Here is a 22,416-nt window from a genome sequence, read left to right as displayed (position 1 = left end):
CTTCCTATGCTTAAGCATATCTCTATATCTATATTTTTTCATGGGACTGTTTATGGACATATCTAGCAGCTAATTTCTTATTAGACAAAACTCGCTTCAAAGCTCCCATATATGCTAGAATGACTATGATAGGGCTGTCATATTGACATTTTTGGAAACTGAACCAGATACGAGTAGTGCATAAGCATACTTCCATAACGCTTCTCAACAAGATCCATCATTATCGGACACTGCAGGTACAATCCATATAAATGATGAACATGTAATATGTTCAAAGAACGGCTTTGGCAAACACAGCAACAATCTGCCTAAGCAAATTGTCGCAAGACTGTTGGCAATTGTGGCATGTGAAAGAAGATGCGCAAAAATTACAGATCTTTGATGATTCACAAACTGTGGTGAATCGGATGAATGGAACAAATCGATTGGATAATTATAAACTTCAACCTATATTTCAGGAGATTCGACTTGCTTAAACAGAGTATTTAACAGATCATGTTTGAACATGTTTACAAAGACAGGAACATGCAAACTGATGGACTGTCAAAAGCAAGATTATACTTGGTACCATGAGCTTGGCCCATTCAACAGAGAGTGGAAGGAGAGCTGATCGAATGTCTTTTAAATGTCAATATCTATATCTATAATTTTTTATGGCACTGTTTATGAACATATCCAGGACCTAATTCTTTATGAGACAAAACTGGTTTCAAACCTGTGATGTATGTCAGAATGACCATGACAGGGCTGTCATATTGACATTTTTGAAAACTGGTTATCAAGCAACATATCTTCTCACTCATACTTTTATCAGTTCCTATGCTTAAGCATATCTCTATATCTATATTTTTTTATGGGACTGTTTATGGACATATCTAGCAGCTAATTTCCTATGAGATAAAACTCGTTTCAAAGCTCCGATATATGTTAGAATGACTATGATAGGGCTGTCATATTGACATTTTTGGAAACTGTTTATGAAACAAGATATGTTGCTAGCAATACTTTTATCACTTCCTATGCTTAAGGATATCTGTGAAATGCAGAAACATATATAATAAATGTAATTTTGTTTTCATAATAAAACAATTTTTTCTCTCTAAGGAGAACAAGGTAGTTAAACATCATATCAGAACCAATCTGGTTATAACTAGCTAACATGACATTTTAATCTAAGGTTTAACTTATTGACAAAAAGCAATTAGTAGAATAACACCGTACCTGCAACGAAGCCGAGCGTTCGAATTCCTTCTCGTCCAGACCATATGCATGCACAAGCCAGCCTATGCCAGTACCATGAGAAAATGTGCAAATGACGAAATTGGTTAACGAAGTCTGCACACAAAATCCTCAGTATTCAACCAGAATGCCATTAACTCATAATGCTCAAATAACCATGGACTGTTGCATGCAGCTAATAGAAACCCTCAGTATTTAACCAGAATGCCATTAACTTATAATGCAGTAGCCAAACTTAACCTCTAAACAATACGACCAAGAATCACAGTTTCACGCAGACATTTACCCAAATTTCTATAAAACCCATGCAACTAAGACAAACCCTCAGTATTCAACCAGAATGCCATTAACTTATAATGCTCAAATAACCATGGAATCTTGCATGCAAGTAACAGAAACACTCAGTATTTAACCAGAATGCCATTAACTTATAATGCAGTGCCCGAACTTATCAAAGCGACAGCACAAAGTTGCGGGATACAAACCACACCTAGAACAACAGAACCGCAACCAAACGTTTGCGACAGAGTTAACCGAGCACGCAGCAACCTCATTGTGTTTTCACGGCAGACAATACAACAAATACAAAGGAAAAATCGCAGAGACCGTAGAGCTAAACAACCAAGTAACAATAATAATCCAAATGCGATTAACTTATAATGCAATAGCCGAACTTAATCTCTAAACAATACAACTAAGAATCACAGCTTCACGCAGACATTTACCGAAATTTCCATAAAACGCATGCACCTAAGACAAGTCCTCAGTATTCAACCAGAATTCCATTAACTTATAATGCTCAAATAACCATAGACTCTTGCATGCAGGTAACAGCAACCCTCAGAACAGGCAGGAACCGCATTCTGTTTTCACCGCAGACAATACAACAAATAGAAAGGAAGAATCGCACAAACCGCAGAGCCAAAGAACCAAGTAACAATAACAACCCAAAGGCCGTGAACAGGGTAAAACCCAAATAACCATGAACTCTTGCATGCACGTAACAGAAATTCTTAGTATTTAACCAGAATGCCATACAGGCGAACTTACCAAAGCCACACCGAGCAGGCAGGAACCCCACCGCAGACGAAAAATCACACAGACTGCACAGCTAAACAAGCAAGGAACAATACCCGAGCAGCCAGGAAGCCCACCGCAGACGAAAAATCGCACAGACTGCAGAGCTAAAGAAGCAAGGAACAATACCTGAGCAGCCAGGAACTCCACCGCAGACGAAAAATTGCACAGACTGCAGAGGTAAACAAGCAACTAACAATACCAATCCAAAGGCCGCGAAGACACTAAATCCCAAGCCGAACTTTCCAGCATCTCGAGGAGCAACAGCTGGCTGCCGATGAGACCACCACAGTGCATGCCGACCACAGCTAAGACAAACCCTCAGTATTCAACCAGAATGCCATTAACTTATAATGCTCAAATAACCATGGACTCTTGCATGCACCTAAGAGAAAACCTCAGTATTCAACCAGAAGACAAACCCTCAGTATTCACAATAATAATCCAAATGCCATTAATTTATAATGCAGTAGCCGAACTTAACCTCTAAACAATACAACTAACAATCATAGCTTCCCGCAGACATTTACGCAAATTTGCATAAAACCCATGCAGCTAAGACAAACCCCCAGAATTCAACCAGAATGCCATTAACTTATAATGCTCAAATAACCATGGACTCTTGCATGCAGGTAACACAGCACGCAGCAACCGCATTGTGTTTTCACCGCAGACAATAGAACAAATAGAAAGGAAAAATCGCACAGACCGCACAGCTAAACAACTAAGCAATCATAATAACCCAAAGGCTGCGAACAGGGTAAAACCCAAATAGCAATGGACTCTTGCATGCAGGTAACAGAAACCCTCAGTATTTAACCAGAATGCCATACAGTAGCCGAACTTACCAAAGTCACACCGAGCAGACAGGAACCCCACCGCAGCCGAAAAATCGCACAGACTGCAGAGCTAAACAAGCAAGTAACAACACCCGAGCAGGCAGGAACTCCATCGCAGACGAAAAATTGCACAGACTGCAGAGCTAAACAAGCAAGTAACAATACCAACCCAAAGGCCACGAAGACAGTAAAACCCAAGCCGAACTTTCCAGCATCTCGAAGAGGAACAGTTGGCCGCCGATGAGATCACCACAGCGCATGCCGACCACAGCTAACACAAACCCTCAGTATTCAACCAGAATGCCATTAACTTATAATTCTCAAATAACCATGGACTCTTGCATGCAGGTAAGAGAAACCCTCAGTATTTAACCAGAACACACACCCTCAATATTCAACCAGAATGCCATTAACTTAGCCGAACTTACCAAACGCACACCCAGCAGGCAGGAACTCCACCGCAGGCAAAAAATCGCACAGACTACAAATAACAATACCCAAGCGCAACTCTACCGCAGACCAAACATCGCACAGACTGCACAGCCAAACAAGCAACTAACAATACCAACCCAAATGTCGCGAAGACAGTAAAACACAGGCAGAACATTCCCCAATCTCGAGGACAGACACCTTGCGAGCGATCAGACCACCAGAGCGCATGCAACCACGTGCCCCTCACGCGCGCCACCTGCCATTCGCCTCGATCCATGCGAAGCGCGTAATAAGACCCCCATTCGCTTCCGCCCCGTAAACCTTAGTGCAACTTAGGAAAAACCGCAAATATTTGCAAAATTCGCCACGGTCAACCCAAAGTCAGCGATCTATCGATCGCTTATAGTCCCCGGCAGGGACTAATAATAGACGTGTTCACATATATTTGTTATATTTGTTTTTTAATGTTATTGAAATTCATAATAAATTATGATGTTATTGAAATTTGCAATAAATTAGGCTTAGGTTTTAAAGTTGGTTTTGAATTACAATTTAGTGATTGAATTCATAAATCAATAGTTGTGTTTATTTATTTATTATTTAATATTATTTATGTACTAAAATGTAATTTATATAATAAAGTTTATAAATAGATAATTTTTTATTATATTTATTTATTATTTAATTTTGTGACTATAAATTAAATTGATTATATGTTTTTTTATTTTATTTCAATGTGTTATTTTGTGTAAGAGTGAATTTTGCTATGCAATGTTGTATTGGATAAATGTAACATTGGAAGTGATGTGGAATTTAAACTTGGTTCGATACAAGGGAGATCATGGCTCCTAAGCGTCGAAGACAAACCCAAGTCACCCCTAAGGTGGAAACCCCACCTCCCGCCACTACAAAGATTGGAACTCTAGCTGAGCAAACTATATTATGTTCCCTTGGGGAAATGACAAATATCTTTAATGATTGGGTCACAAGTCAAGGTCAAAGAAATGATCAAGGTAAATGAGGAGAGTTGGAACAAAAATGGAGACAAGACTTAAATTCTCAGTTCAATGCCGAAGATAGAAAAACAAACCTCGATATTATGAAAGAAGTAAAAAAATTTAAATTACCAAAGTTCACAGGTCAAGATGGGGGTTCAATAGCAGAAGCTTGGGTAATTAGTGTCAATAGAGCACTTAGCTTTAAGTCATATACTTAAAGGGAAAAGGCCCAAATAAAAATGAGTCTACTAAAACGAGAAGCTTTAATATGGTGGGTAAATGAAGAAACGAAGACGTGAGTCACCCCACTGCAAGTTAATTGGGAAATGTTTGAGGAAGCCTTCAGAACCAAGTACCTATCAGAGGAATAAAAACACCAACAAATAAGGGCTTTCCATGCAGTGCAACATAATGGTAGACCTATCGAAGACTATGAAGATGAATTCTATGCGTTGGTCCATCATGTGGACTATATGGCAGATATAAAAGTTAAGATGAAATATTCTTGTGTGGGATCGATCCTTTGGTTCGAGCGGAGGTCACCATGTGGAAATCCACCACTATGGAAGCAACCACTAGTTTAGCCAAACAAGTCCTGAGGACGATAAATATGAAAAAGAAAATGGTGGATGATGGAAGCACAAGGAAGGAAACCCCCAAGGTGAGGGTAAACAGAACAAGGTGGCACCCATATGGATTCCAAGGAAGATGAAATAATGTTTCTTGGATTTCCAGTGAAACTTTTGGGTTGCCTCTAAGAGGACATAGGGGTCAACCCTACTTGAGAATAACTAATGGTGGAGGTAGAGGATTTGGTGGCCAAGGACAATGATGAAGTGAGAATCAAGCTCAACCAGAATGTTGGGAATGCAAATGTCCACATTATAGAAGGGACTGCTCGAGGTATCAAGTAGGGATTAAACAACAATGACATAAAGAAAAAGGAGGAAGACCAGATAACCCACATCGAATTCATGCCACCATAAACCATCACCAAGTCGAGCACCAAGCCACAATTGTGGAGTCTACAGGTATGATAAATAACATTCCCCTGTCTGTGTCAATAGATCTAGGTGCCAATGATAGTTTTATTTATCCTTCAACACTGCTTAGATGTGGATTGACAACTCGTGAACAAAGTAACTTTAGGATGGTAGAAATGGAATCAAGCTCTCAATAATCTATAAGATCACTAGTAAATGATTGCATTGTTAACATTGGGGGATGTGACACTAAGATGAACCTGTAAAGCACGACTCTGGGGACTTATGACTTAATTGTAGGAATGGATTGCTTGAGTCTCATCAAGCTATAGTGGATTGCTATAATGAGACAATTCTCTTCAAAAATGACTAGGGAAAACCCATGGTAATCAAGGGAATTAAACATGATGTTAAGTTGCGCCTCATATCATCCAAGAAGGTTAATAAGTGTATGCGGAAAGGATGCAATATTTACGCAGTAGAGATGGTTCATGCCGATGGGAAGTCCTCTAATAAGTTGCACCTGCTACTATCAGAATTTGAAGAGGTATTTCCTACAGAGCTACTAGGCTTGCCCCCTGTTCGAGAAATTGATTTTTCCATTTCCTTGAAACCATGAACATAACCCATGTCCATAACACCTTATCAAATGACTATCCCAAAGCTTAATGATTTGAGTATACAACTTAAAGAACTTCTTGATCAGGGATTCATCCGACCTAGTGTATCAACTTGGGGTGTGCCAATGATTTTTGTGAAGAAGAAGGATGAAAATATTAGGTTATATATTGATTACCGAGATCTAAACAAAGCCACCATTCAAAACAGGTACCCCATTCCTCACATAGATGACCTATTTAACCAACTAAAAGGAGCTTCAGTATTTTCCAAGATAGAGTTACAGTGAGGTTACCATCAATTAAGAATCAAAGAGGAGGACATACCTAAGACAACATTCAGAACATGATATGAACACTATGAGTTTATTGTTGTGCCATTTGGTTTGACTAATGCCCCGACATATTTCATGAGCTTGATGAATAATATTTTCGCAGATATATAGACCATTTTGTTCAAGTGTTCTTGAATGATATCCTCATTTATTCTTGCAATGAGAAGGAGCATCAAGAGCACTTGAGATTGGTACTTCAATACCTTAGAGAACATAAGCTATACGAGAAACTTTCTAAGTTTTCTTTCTTTGAGAAGGAAATTTGATATCTAGGCCATACCATTAGCGGCAAAAGGCATTGCAGTGGATCATAATAAGATTGAAACTATAATGGATTGACCTACTCCTAAGAATGTCAAAGAAGTACATAACTTTATGGGGTTGGCAGGCTATTATAGAATATTTGTAGAAGGATTTTCACGGATATCCAGCCACATCACAAACCTTCGAAGGAAAGGGGTTAAGTTTGAATGGATAGGTGAGTGTGAGACAAAATTCAATGAGCTAAAACAATGATTAACAACTGCCCCAATATTAAAGGTGCCCCACATGGACAAGAACTTTCGTGTATGTATAGATGCACCAGGAGAAGGATTAGGTGCATCCTTGATGCAGGATGAAGGGGTTATTGCTTATGCTTCATATAAACTCAAGACCCATGAATCAATTATGCCACACATGAGATAGAATTAGGTACAATTGTAATGGCCTTGAGATTATGGAGACATTATCTAATGGGGTGTCCATTTGAATTAAGAACAGATCATAAAAGTCTTGAGCATATCTTGACCCAAAAGGAACTTAATGCTCGACAACAACGTTGGAGTGAGCTATTTAGTGAATATGATTTCAGGATATCCTACATCAAGGGGAAGGAAAATAAGGTTGCATATGCTTTAAGTAGGAGAACCAGAGTTCATTCAATATTATCAATGAAGGTAAGCTTGAGAAGCCAGATTCTAAACCACCTAATAGGGGACCAACAATACCAACAAATAAAATTCATCTTACAAGGAGTACGAGTGGCATCCAAGTGGGATGGATTGCTATGATATAAGGCTAATATGTACGTGCTGACTGATGATGAACTTTGGAAATTAATAATGAAGGAAGCCCACCAAGCTCCATATGATGCACATCCAGGAGTCCAAAAAATATATGCAGATTTAAAAGAACTGTTTTTTAAGACAGGAATGAGAAAAGGATACAATGCAGTTTGTGGCCCGATGTTTTAAATGTTAACAGGTTAAAGTTGAACATCGTCACCTTGGAGGTCTTTTTCAACCCCATGATATACTAGAAACTAAGTGGGAAATTGTTTCGATGGATTTTGTCAGAGGCTTGCCTATGACTTCCCAAAGACATGACTGCATTATGGTCATTATTGATAAATTAACTAAGAGTGCTCACCTAATTCTAGTTAAGAGAACCTTTGAGGCACTAGAGATTGCTCAAGTTTTCCTAAAAGAATTAATTTTCCTTCATGGAGTATATCTACATATATGCACGTTTTACTATGAGATTTTGGCAAAGTCTTTTACAATCTATGTGTACACAACTCAACTTCAGTCCTACATATCATCCAAAGATAGATGGGAAAACAGAGAGAGTAAACCAAGTATTAGAAGACATGCTAAGAATGTATGTCATGGATTAACAAAACCAATGGGAGAAATACCTTACCTTAGTGGAATTTTCATACAACAATAGTTATCATAGTTCAATTTAGGCAACTCACTTTGAAGTCTTATATGGAAGACCATGTCATACTCCATTAAGCTGGGAGCGGCTAGAGGATCGATTCATATTGGGACCTGAAATGCTCCAAGAAATGGAAGAACAAATGACTACAATTAAACATAAGCTAAAGGAAGACAAAGATCATCAGAAAAGCTATGTTGATGCAAAGAGAATTGCTAGAATCTTTGATGAAGATAGCCAAGTTTTTATTAGAGTCAAACCCTCTAAGAGTTCCTTTATATTTGGTAAGGGATTAAAGCTATACCCTAGATTTTTTGTCCCATTTAAGATCCTAGAGAGGATCGAACCAATTGCTTATAAGCTCAAGTTTCCATTCCATCAAAGAAATATTCGTAATGGGTGTCATGTTTCTATGCTTAGAAAATATGTACCTGACCCATCCCATGTGTTGAAATTTGAGAAATTATAGGTTTCCGAGAAGGAATTCTTCAGGCCGAACCATTATGTATACTGGACTATCTGGTTCATCGGCTGAGGAATCATGAGTTTGAGCAAGTCAAGGTATAATGGGACCAATATAGCCTAGGGTCAACTACTTGGGAAGATGCAAATGTTATTTTTAATGACTTTCCTTATCTATTTGAATTGTATGGTGAACTAGATTAGAGTGCTTAACTTAGCTAAGGTAGATACTTTTATGGAGCATCTAGATCATGTCTTATTGTTTAAATTTTATTGATACATCTAAATCATATACTATGATTCTAGTTAACTTGGGATGAGGTTTCATGATAAGATGGTGTGAGGATAATGATGCACATGTGGTTCTTATTTATATAGTTGTTACGATAATGATGTTGTATGCTTATGATGAATATGATATGCATAGGGATTATGATGTTATGTTAAGGTATATTGACATGTGGTTCATTTATTATGTGATGATATGTCTTTGATGTTGAATGTCGATGTTATAACTTAGGAGGATATTATGATGTGAAGCATGTGGTAGTTGTATGTAGATTTATGACATGCATAATTTTGTGATAACAATGATGTTATGTTCTCATGATGACATGCAATACTTGGCATGTGGATTATTTTCTATGATAATATGATGTTATAGCTAATGAATTGGATGTATGTTTAGATGTGGTTATTGACATGAAATCCACAAATGGATCGAGAGGGCCAATTTATTGGATGATCTCATGGGATCCCATACCTGAGAGGGAGAATATGTAACACCATATAGGATGGGGAAAAAATCAACACTACATATGCTAGTGGTTCCTTTGCCTTGATGGATAGATCTTGAGGGGCTATGGAACCATCTTGAGGAGGTAAAGTGCCTGATATTGTAGGCCAAGTGCCTGATATTGGATAGGGATACCAAAGTCTGGTGGGGGTGTAAGGAATTCGATGCCTGGGGCTATACACCTTAGTGAGTGTGGATGAAGTGGGCCAGCCTTATGAGATGCCCATAGTCATTGAGTACTAGGACCGGATGCCTGCCTTGGGGCAGATGAGGTCTAAGCCTTGGGACTAGCCATAGGCTATGGTATAGACCAATGAGCCTTATGCCTAGTTCCAAAAGTGGGAAAAATGACAAAGATTCCTTGGGATTTCTCAGGTGTTGTGGAAACTTTCGATGCCTACTGGTTATACTAGTTCAGCAGAGGGTGTGGGGCAAATGTGAAATAATAAATAACTAAATAAAATAAAATGTTAAATAATTCAACTTAACTTCGAGACAAAGTTCCTTAAAGAGGGGGAGTATGTAATACTCATAATAATAATAATAATAAATAATATAATATAATACAATACAATAAATAAATATAAGTAAATAAATAATAAACAATAAAGAAAAGATAATAATAGTAGATTAATAATAAACAATAAAGAGAAGATAATAATAGTAAATAGTACATAATAAAGAAAAGATAATAATAGTAAATAAGTAATAAATAATTAAGAGAATATAATAATAATAAATAAATAAGATAGAAAATAATAAACTAGAGTTTTATATATATACATACATATATATATATATAAAGAATTAGTAAAGTTAACAAAAAGTAAAAATGAATAAGATAAGAAAGAGTTAAATTAAGAGAAATATTAAATTAAGTAAAACTTAAAATAAAGAAATAAAAGTTGGCATGTTGACACATGGAAAGTGTACATGCAAATCCCTTTCCATTTTTTTGTCTATTTAATGGATGATGACGAGGATGGGATTCATCCATTCTTTTATCCATTCTCTTGGAAGAAAAGTCTTGTGAGACAAAGAATTCCCTGGCAGTAGTATGTTGATTGAGGGGCTCCGAGGTAGACAACTGTAGAAAGTTTATGTGGAGAGTCATCCCAAGAATATTTATTGTGGTTAGAATAATTCAAAGAGCATTCAACTCCAAAAGCACAAGTAAGGAATATTGTCGATACATGTAAGTTGTCTCTACTCGTGTTTTTTGAAAATTCTATGTTAAATAGTTGAATAATTGGGTGTTGATTATTAATCACATAAATTGATGTAATTATTTATATATTTTAAATAGGGGTTGTTACATACCATATAATATTTTTCATCATTTAATTCTATGTTATCATTAAATTTTATGACAAAATTTTGTAGTGTTCCTATAGAGAATAACCCAGGGAAAACCTTAAATGTTAACTTTAACATAGAAAATCCTCAAAAAGTTCAATTAATATAGATGCTACAAAAACATACCTTTGATTTTACATGGAAATATACAAATATAAGAAGTACAAACCCCAACATACACACACACACACACACATATAGTAAAATGATAAACCAATTACGCAAACCCGGAGAAGGATGAACCCTAATTTGAGGGAAATTCTAAAGGATTAATTGCAAAATTTGTTAAGTGTAAACTTCATTTATTCGATTTATAATAGTGAGTGGGTCTCACCATTGGTAATTGACCAAATAAAAATGGTAAGTGGTGAGTATGTATAGGCTATAGAGAACTAAATAAGGATACCCTAAAACATCATTTTTCCACTTCCTTTCATTGATCAAGTATTGGATACATTAGAGGGCAAGGCATATTTTTCTTTTCTTGATGGTTTTAGTAGCTATAATAAAAAATAAATTGCACTGGAAGATCAAGACAAGACTACATTTACATGTCCATGGGGCACATATTCTTACAGTGTCTTACCTTTTGAACTATGCAATGCCCCCACTACATTTGAAAGAGCGAGTTTAGGTATATTTTCCGACTTGGTTCATAATTGTGTTGAAGTTTATATGAATAATTTTATGGTATATGGTTTTTAGAAAGGCTTGAAAAAGTTATTATAAAGTTCCAAGAAACTAACCTTTCCTCAAGTCATGAAAAATGTCATATGATATTAAATAACGAAATTATTTTTGGAAATTATATTTCAAGCAATGGGATTAAGGTCGATTCGACAAAGATTGAAGTCATTACCAAGTACTCACCGCTTAAGACTCAAAAGCATGTAAAATGTTTTCATGGATATGCATGCTACTTAGAAGATTTATAGAATACATTACAAAAGTAGCTTTGCCATTATTTAAATTACTTCCCAAAGATAGTGAGTTTTGTTGGAACCCATTATGTTAATTTGATTTTGATACTTTAAAAAAAAACCTCTCTGAAGAACCTATTTTAAGAAGATCAAATTGGTCTCTCCCATTCCATATTTCTATAGATGCTTCAAATACAACTTTAGGAGCTCTCTTAGGATATGAAGAACAACAAAATACTTACACTATCTATTACGTAACTAAAATTTTTACACCTGCAGAGTTAAATTATGCAATTACAAAAAAGGAGTTTCTTTTAGTAGTGCATGCCATGAATAAATTCAGACACTACATAACTGGGTATGAAACTTTTATCCATACTAATCATTCAACTATTATATACTTAATGAAGAAAACCTATAACTAATGACATAATTACTAGATTCCTCTTGTTGTTACATGAATTTAATATTACTATATTGGATAAACCTGAAAAGGAAAATATAGCAGTTGATTTCCTTTCTAGAATCCAAAATGAGGATACGTTATTTCTTGTAGATGATAGCTATCTTAATGAACATTTATTTGCAATTACTACTAAAAATCTTTGGTATGTAGATATGGTTCATTATTTGGCTACCAGGAAGTTTCGCCAATAATTAACATCAAGAGAAAAGAAAAATATGGTCATACAAATTGCACCATACTCCTGGATAGATGGATAACACTTTTGAAGATAATCTAATCTAATCATTAGAATATGTGTAAGATAATATGAGGTAATTGATATATTAAAAGCATGCCATGATGAACCATGTGGAGGAAATTTTCCTGACTGAAGAATTGCAAATAAAGTCCTTCTTTCAGGATCTTATTGGCTTACCCTTTTCAAAGATACCAAGGAATATGTTAAAAGATGTGATAGTTATCCGAGAATGGGAAAACTAGTTCAAGCAGAGGGAATTCCCTTGCAAGCATAGGTACTTATAAAACCATTTAAAAAATGGGCTCTATACTTTGTAGGACCAATTGCTCTAGTATTTAGACAGAAAATTTATATTCTTGTTTGAACTGATTATGTAACAAAATGGGTAGAAGCTAAACCTTTAATTTATGCCATTGAAAATATTTTTTTTTGTGAATATATTTACTCGATTTGATGTTCCAAGAGTGATTCTTATAGATCAGGGTGCACAATTTACATCTAAGTTTGTGTACAAAATTATGGAGTAGTATAAGATCAAGTACTGAAAGTCCTTTCCATATCATTCGTAAGTTGATAGACAAGTGGAATCAACAAACAAGGTCATTGAAGCCATTTTGACCTAGAAAATTTAGCTACATCAAAAAGATTGCGTATACAGGCTTCTGAATGCATTATGGGCATATTAGACTATATGGAGGAATATTACTAGTCATACACCATATGAACTTGTGTATGGAAAACAAGTTTTGTTTTTAATAGAGATTCAAATAAATACCTTCAAAACAGTAGCAATATTGGGACTAGATCTTTCAGAGGCACAAAAGCAAATGTTAGCTCAACTTAATGAATTGGATGAAATTCGACAAGATGCAATCCAAAGAACCAATGTCATCCAATAATAGAGGACAAAATGGCATAAAAGGTTTATCAAGTTACATAAATTCAAACAGGTGATTGGGCCCTCCTATTTGATTTTAGATTTAAAGATTTTAAAGGAAAGCTCCAAACACATTGGTTAGGTCCATATGAAATAAAGACAGTCTATGATAATGGATCAATTCAAATCAAAACTATTAATAAATAGGGTGTCTCTTTTCTTGTTAATGGGCATAAATTAAAACTATATCACAAGCCCCTAACAAGAGAACAATTTATTCAAAATATGCTTCAACATTTAGAGATGGAGTTGGTAGAATGAGATAATTCTTCTTTCCCTCCTAACTCAACTTAATTTTCTTTTCTATATATAATAATAATAATAATAAAGTATAGTTATGAAAACTGGGATGTTGGCATAACTATACATGAATTCTAAATGAAAACCCTTCTTTGGCAGATATAATTCCCATTATATTTTTATTTTTTTTTGAAAAAATCATATTTTTTTATATGTCCAACATGCAAAAGTTTATTTTTAGAAGCTAAAAAGCAAAAAAAATGGTAATACAACATATAAATAATGTTAATCCAAGGATTCATGGATTTGTTCATTTAAATTTAGAGAAATTTTAACCCACAACCATTTCTTATTAGATTATAGACTTTCTATATGAACACTTTCAATAGCTACTGAAAAACCTTAAAAAATAATGAAGTGACTTTACAAATTTACTCTGATAAACTTCATTAGATATAAAGATCACCATAAATCACATATCAATTCCATGTAGCAAGATCAAAAGCTCTTGCATTAAGGTATCTAACAACATTAAGCAATTTTGTTTTCAAAGCACGATGAACCAATCCAAACTGGTCAAAGGAAACATCGAATAACATTTTAATAATTTTTATTTAGGAAACTATAAGGCATAGAATGCATTGACATATTTCAAACTTAACCTAACCTCAAGAGGCATAACTTCAAAACCTTATTTTAATCACCCAGGTCATATAATTTTGAATATTCATCAAATCTCACTCCAAACCATCACATCATTAAATAAGCATCTTGGGAACCACCTTATCAATCTCATCAATAGTTAATAGTTTGATGATTATAAAAAAGGAGTTGTCTATAATGCGACTTTTTGGAGATTCCGGTGACGGAATCCAGTGGAAGAAATTGAGATTAAATCATGATTTGTTGCAGTTAAAATGGTTTTTTAACTACATATTTGGATTCAACACCCTGAAAAACCCCTGGGACGCTTTGATTGTGCAGAAACTAGCTATCAAACTTGCGATTCCAATAAATTGCTGCCGGATTTTCACCGGAAAAACCTGCCAGAAAAGCTTTCAAAAAGTCGCGTTATAGACAACTGCTATAAAAAATGGTTTGTATTTTCCAACATAGATAGTAAACGCAAACTCGTTCATTTCTCTGCCACCTTTTCATTATACTCATTCCACCGATCACTTGTTCTATGCTTCAAACTAACAACCTTTGATAGTAGTTCCATAAGAACGAAAACTAAAACTTCTTGAACGTCTAGGCTGACATCTATATTAATATTTGAGCCTATAGGGATTGAGTTTTTAAAAGCATGTCCAAAATGTTGGGATAGGTTCCAAAACAGGCTAGTTAAAATATTTAGAGAAATTTTAGGGATATGATGTGAAAGTTACAAGGTCCTTCTCTCGATCCTTTGATGGAGTGGAAGAAAACATTGGAGACATTCGATTGAAGTTAACAAAGTATTTCCTAGCTGAAGCCATTGAATTTCTTAGGATTGGTTAAAGCCAAATTAAAAATTAGAGAATTAAAGGAGAAACATGGAGGATGTTCTTGATAAACTCTGAGATGACAACAACAAAGTGGAGAAAGGGCATGCTAGTTCAACATTCAAAGGAAAATGGGGGACATTCTTTTTTTTCTTAAAAAAAGTATCGCTTGTGAAGGTAGGTATAGTATGATAATGTTTTATCATGTTCTTCTCTTGATACAATTTCAAAATGGTCATGCGATAAAGTTAGCTTATTACCTCCTTAACAATATTAAAAGATGGCATCAAAAGTTCCTAAATTTCCTAAAAATATAGAAAGTGCTCTATATCAATTTGGGCTTGTTAAAATTCTAATTGAAGCAAATTTATGTAAAAAGGGGGACAATTGGGATGATATCCCTCTTAGGAATCATTTCAAAGAAGATCTTGAAGCTTCACAAAGTACTCAAGGTCATAAAAACAGAAGCACTTGGGCTAGGGTTTCAAAGACCAAGACTCAAAATCCTGAGCTTATAGCAAATTCAGCAAATAAGACAATGATTGAGCTTGTGGGAAAATTTGAGGAAAACATTAAGCCCATAGCGAGTCAAAAAAAGAGCCAATGATTGAGCTTATGGGAGAATTTGAGGAAAACCTTGAGCTTGTACTAGAGAGAAAATGAGCCAATGATTGAGCTCGTGGGTGAATTTAAAGAAAACACTGGGCCTATAAATAATTTCAAACATGAAGGTTCTCAAGTCAAGGAGGCAATTGAAGAGATGGTTTTAATTGCAGAACCACAGAATCTAGGGCAAAAACATAAAAGAAGAAATCATCAGTTAAAGGGGTAATGAAAAGTAAAAAGAATAAAACACTTGTACTAGAATTGAAGAACAATCTAGCCACTAAAGAAGTCATAGTCAAAGAGGTGGTAAAAGGAAAAATTTCAAAGAAAAAAACCCTAATTTTGAAGACATACCTTGAATAATTACTCATAGTATGATTGAGGAATTGACAAGGCATGAAAATGTTCAATTTGCAAATCACCCAATAATCAATATTGAAAAATTTGATGAAGAAGACAATATAATATCATAAAATAAAGAAGCAATAAGAAACCAAGGGTTTCTACACCTTTTTCATCTACAACACTTCCATAATAGAAGGATATAGCCTAGGAATTGACATTTCTACTCCTTTGTCAGATACAACATCACCGCAATAGAGGGATACCATTCCAGGAACCAATATTGCTAAATAGAAATTGTATGAATGTATTGATTTTCCTTAAAAGGAATCCCAACAAAACCATCTACAAAAATCCATTGTTTATTCCATTATTTTAACACACCAACATCTCCTATTCACAATTTAATACCATTGCTTATATATAGTTCTCCATTTGATGTTTTTGAAGAAAAAGATACAATAGAAAAAAATGAGACAAGAAATTAGATAATTGAAGGTCTTAGAGAGACACATCAAGAATGGAAATAAATATTGAAGGCACAAAATTAGAAGATGTTAAAGAGGATGCAACATTAATATAAGAAGAATTTAAAACTCAAGGAATCCAATCAAAAAATGCATTCAAAGATCAAAAGTTTAAATGCTAAATTCCTCTTCAGAATGCCAAGATGGTCTATAGATATGGAGAAGAAGGGAGTTCAAGGAGTTAACTTGGATATACCAATCCAAGCTACTTAGAGCATACTGTGACAAGGAAGGAATTACAAATTTTTGCAATTTTTCTTGTGCATGAGGACATTCAAAATATTCAACATGGGGGAATGTTGAGGTCAAAACAAGTTCTTTTTTTCATTTTGTTGTCCTTGGTTTTGCCTATGTTTACTCCTAGAAGGCTACCATAGCCATAATTTCACAATCCTATGCTATCATTTGTGCATAGAAACGATATCTAAGATATTGAGGTTATAAGTGAAGAATTTTAGGATAATAATGTCCAAATATCTATAGTTTTGTATGTTTCTTTATAAAAAAATTTAAATGTCATGGTTGTAGAAACTAACATATTATGCAACTACTCTTCCTTTCTACAACCAAAACACATGTTATCATATCTCCAAACATGGTCCAACAAAACTAAAAACTAAAGGACATGGCACAAAATAAGGAGATGGTTTTCCACCTATGGATCACAACTAAAATACATCCATTTCATCACCAAGGCTTGGTCAATGAGTCAATCAACAATCTTAAGTAGTGGCAGAGTAACGTGATAGAGCATAAGTTTGTTGGAGCAACACAATGGATTAAATCCCACAAAATTGAGTCATCTAATCTACAAGAGAGATTCATGCTCTTGTCACGAATCTCTCATATCAACAACTCGATCCTTATATCCCACACATAATGTGATTCAATTATTTTCTTTTGGAGTAAAGAATTGGAACTCTCAACTAATTATTGTCTGTTAACTTTATAAATACTTGTGATTCCTTCCATGGAAGAAAGTCTTATGTATCTGAACACTTTGCAATTAATATAAAGTTTGTTGGTATTTTATTCTTATGTATCATATGACGTTTATGATTTAGTTTGAAATTGTAGTTACAAGCATTTTAAAAGCTCTGAATTTACTTTAGAACGTGTGACCCAACTAGGAAGGGTCCCCTGTGACGAGGACACATGTTGCTTTCATTTATTTACATGGTTTAATTTCTTTGTGATGCAGGCTTAGTTCTATTTTCTTGCAGATTATAATAGATTTGGTTATAATTCATTATATTAGTTTATGTTTAGTCTAAAATTGGTCACATAGTCATTTATAGTTAAAATGTTTGCTTGCTTCAAATTTTATTCATCTATGTAGTTGAGAGTTTTGTTTGGTTGAATCATAAGGACATAACCTTGAGTAATATGCCAATGCAAAACCTTGTGTAACTTGTGGCACTTGTCTCAACTAAAAAATTATAAGTTGATGATCATTTTTATAGTTAAATAAATTAGCTCATGTTCATAGTTAAATAGGTTAGCTCAGTTGAATCACAAGGATAGAACCCTATAAAAATTTCCTATGCAAAAACTTGTGTAATCTATGGAACTTGTCTCAAAATTTATTTTCATCATTTTTTGCATAGATTAAAAAATTAGAAAATAAGACTTAACATATATTGTGCCTTACTGTTATGAAACCAGCTCACAAAAAGATAGATCAACGATTTAGAATTCAGCCTTTTCGAGGGGGAAACCTCCTTTACATTACATAAATGAACAATTCTTGGACATACAAATGACAAGACCTCCTTTCTATATATAGGAGTCTAAGGAGTCATAATATAATCAGAGCCGACATAACAATAATAATATAAGGGCACAATAATAACAATAGTGGGCTTCTATGGGGTACAATGTTAACAATATGGGGACTACATGGGTACAACAATATAATAAGGGGGTTGTACTAATAACAATAAGGGGTTACACTAGTAGTATAGGGGCCTAACATGCCCCTCTCCTTCAAAAAGTGTTGTCCTCAATGCTTGAGTGATTCTTGATGCTTCTGTAGAATATTCTTGTCCTCCCATGTGGAATCTTCAGTGGGTAAGTTCTTCCACTTGATGAGATACTCTGAAATTGATCGATTTCGTAGCTGTCAGGTTCTTGTTTCTGATCCCAAATGTTATGAAACCAGCTTACAAAAAGATAGAAAAGAGAGATCAACACCTTAGAATTCAGCCTCTTCGAGGGGGAAATATTGTTTGAATTGAGATCTTCTGCAACTTTTGAATAAGTGGCCACACTTCTTTGTCCTTCTTCCATTCATCCCTTGCTTCATTTATCCAATTTGGTTGGATAATAGAAATAGCAAAAAACAATGCTTCCACATCCTCATCCTTTCTTGAGAGTGCATCTGCAACAAAATTTTGCTTCCCTTTTCTATACATGATGTCAAACTCATAACCCAATATATTTGTGACCCATTTTTTCTATTCTTCTATAGATAATATTTGTTCTAAAAAGTGTTTAAGACTATCATGATCCATTTTTACCTTGAAGTGTCTTCCCATTTGGTAAGGGCCATTTCTTAAGTGCATGTAGTATTTCCAACATTTCCTTCTCATAAATAGCTTGCTTGAGATGTAGCAGTAAAAATACCCAATCACCTACATCAAAACATTTTTCACTACAATGTTGATCTACCTATTGTTTCATTCGATTTTGCACCAAAGTGGCGTTATCCTTTAAAAGTTGGAGAACTTATTGTTGATGCTCGATTTGATTTTTCACTGCTTGAACCTTTTTCTTCTTGATATGTCCTTCTATCTTGAGAGTTTGAGGAGAGGTAATTTCTTCCAATGATTTTCAAGATATGGTCGGATTCATTTCTTGATGCTCGATGTGATCTTTCACTTCTTGAACGTTTTTCTTCTTGAGATGTCCTTCTATCTTGATAATTTGAGGAGTGGTAATTCCGGCCAATGCATTACAAGATATGGTTGGATTCATTTCTTCTTTCTCAATGTGATCGTTCACTTCTTGAACCTTTTTCTTCTTGATATGTCCTTCTATCTTGAAAGTTTAAGGAGTGGTAATTCTTGCCAATGCTTTACAAGATATGGTCGGATTCATTTCTTCTTTCTCTGGGGTTGGTTATTGGTGTATATACTCTTATTTTGATGTTTCTTGATCCTTTTCTTCCTCCTCTTCATAATCTATGTAAAATAATTTATTCTCAGCACACTTATGACCTTTAGTGCATTTTCTATCACAATTGTAACAAAGCCCTTTTTTTCTTTTCTCTTCCAATTGTTGTGGTGTAACCCTTGTAGGTTGTGTAAAGCTAGGAGAAACAACACTTCCATTATTATAGTTGTGAGGGGTAGAATTCCTTGTTACCATAAATTTACTTTCCATTATGTAACAAAGCTCTTTTACTCTTTCTAATTGTTGTGGTGTTGCTCTAAAGAGGGTGTTGCTCTTTGTATCCTCATAATGTGCTATCATTTCCTCCATGAAAATTGACCACGTAACAAGTTGTTTACGGAACAAAGCCCTTTATACCATAAAAATTGATCCGATTCTAAATATGAAGATGCAATACATACCTTTTGTAACAGTGGTACACCATGTAGATCAAAATATTGCTCCATCTAAAGTATCCAATTTACCGGATCCTTGCCATCACACTTCCTCATCTTACTTTTTCTTGATTTTAGGAGCTCGATATTGAAATAATTGTAGCTCTATACTTTCAGATCTTTAAGTTCTAAAATAGTGACCTGCAGTAGCCCTTTGCCTCCTCTTTCCAATGCCACCAGTCTGATCCAAATTGGATTCTCTAAGGAAGAGTTATGTCAAATCTCCCACAGTGACCTGATTATAGACTAGTTCAGTAGAGCAAACTTGTACGACGTGCCACGTGTCACCTTTTCAACATTTGGATCTGAAAAATATACACAAAAAACTATCGTCTATCCTGTTTCTATACCTTCTTACAAAATTTCAATCCAATGCTCATAAAGAAAGTTATGACAATTTTCCCTAAGTCACCTGTTTGGAATGTAATTGAGGAATCTGCAAAAATACCAACTTCCTCAAATCATATCTCCACCAATATAGTGTGAAAACCTCTGAAATTCGGATCTGAGGTTCAGTATGATTTCATCTCAAATGGGTTTTTTTTTAGCTTCTGAAACGTCGCAGAAAAAAAAGTTATAGCGAAAATGCCACGATGACCTATTTGGAGTAGCGAAACCCTAGAATCCAAAGCTCTGATACCAAATGTTATGAAACCAACTCACAAAAAGATAGAAAATATAGATCAACGCCTTAGAATTCAGTCTCTTCGAGGGGGAAACCTCCTTTACATTACATAAATGAACAATTCTTGGATATACAAATGACAAGACATCCTTTCTATATATATAGGAGTCTAAGGAGTCATAATATAATTAGAGTCGACATAACAATAATAATGTAAGGGCACAATAATAACAATAGTGGGCTTCTATGGGGCACAATAGCAACAATATGGGGACTGCATGGGTACAACAATATAATAAGGGGGTTGTACTAATAACAATAAAGGGTTACACTAGTAGTATAAGGGCCTAACACTTACACTTCAAAAGCTTATTAACTCAAACTGATGAATTAAATGTAAAGAAGTTATAGTGCAATTGAATTGATTGATAACAAGATCTAATCTCAACCTTTAATCACTTTTGAAATTGGGGTTATGGATTTAGTTGAATGTAAAGTTATAAAATAAAGTCTAGGGAGAGGCAAAAGACACATTGATGGGCCTCTAAATTAGACATAAATTAAGGCCCATGCCTCTAAATTAAACATAAATTAAGGCCTATGACCATCCTTTAACACATTAAACCTCTCTTTCTGCATTAGATAATGTATTTTTAACTTTAATATATTCATTAGGAAGGTTTATGAATAATTGGATATTTGTGTCTAATATTATTTATTTTTGTTGAATATTATGAGAATATTGGGCATGTTATGAAGATTTGGAGGAGATAATTTAGGGGCTTGCTCCCTACCATAGGAGGATCAATAATAAATAATAAATCAACAAGATATTATGGAATTATGGAACATATTGTGGAACTCCAATGATTGAGAAAATCTAGGAATGTGTTCCCTGCCATTTAATGCATATTCCTATTATTGGGAACCAGATCCACTAATCAAGGGATTTTGGTGGGGAAAGCTTCCTCCATTCATGGAGAATGATTCCTAATCATTTTGTATAAGTACCAAGTCAAATTTTCCTTTAGGGAGAGATTTTCATTAGTGTTCTTGTGGAGAGAACTCATATTTTTGTAGCTCCATTATATTTTATTGCAAGGATGTAATTGTATTGATGAAAATAATGAAGATTGGTGTCATGTTCAACTTCTAAATCTTGTTCTCCTCCATAGGTATCTGAGTTTCCTTGGGCTTGACCATCCCAGGAGCCTCAGAGCCCTTTTGTACCATTTTCTTTCATTCTTTTCACTGCTCATTCACTTGCATCTCTTGTTTTTATTTCTTTCTACTTCTGCATTTAGTATTAATGATTTCTTGTTGTAGGATTGAGTTAAATGGTTAATGTAAGTTCTTTTGCAGGATCACAAGCATTATTTCATCCTTGGAAAATATTTGGGAGGTCATAGTAATCATTGAGCTACTTAGATTAGCTTTCTTATTCCCAAATCTAGATTTCTTGAACTCCTTTGTGGCAAAGAATAATAAATTTCTGCTATTTTTTAGAGCATGCTAACGAGCTTCAATCGAGTTGGTTCCACTTGCATTAGATCAAAAAAACATTCTAGTTCATAACAAAATTACCCCA

The 22,416-nt window shown here is 34.7% G+C and overlaps 1 protein-coding gene across 1 annotated transcript in view; it reads right to left on the bottom strand.

Annotated features, from left to right (window-relative positions):
• LOC149259975 (uncharacterized) overlaps positions 1 to 22,416 on the bottom strand; it is a 42,737-nt gene that overhangs the window by 5,714 nt on the left and 14,607 nt on the right. Inside the window, exons 2-3 of the mRNA XM_089455992.1 lie at positions 2,559 to 2,624; positions 2,321 to 2,488 (exon numbers count right to left, since the gene is read on the bottom strand). Of these exons, the coding sequence (XP_089312118.1) occupies positions 2,321 to 2,488; positions 2,559 to 2,624 (234 nt within the window). The remainder of the gene's footprint in view (positions 1 to 2,320; positions 2,489 to 2,558; positions 2,625 to 22,416) is intronic.

This window comes from Pinus tabuliformis, chromosome 6 (assembly GCF_031772625.1).
Source record: "Pinus tabuliformis cultivar Carrire ecotype Pingquan chromosome 6, CPIR1, whole genome shotgun sequence".
Lineage (NCBI taxonomy): Eukaryota > Viridiplantae > Streptophyta > Pinopsida > Pinales > Pinaceae > Pinus > Pinus tabuliformis.
The sequence above is the reverse complement of the archived record's forward strand: the minus strand, read 5'-3'. Positions and strand labels throughout refer to the sequence as shown.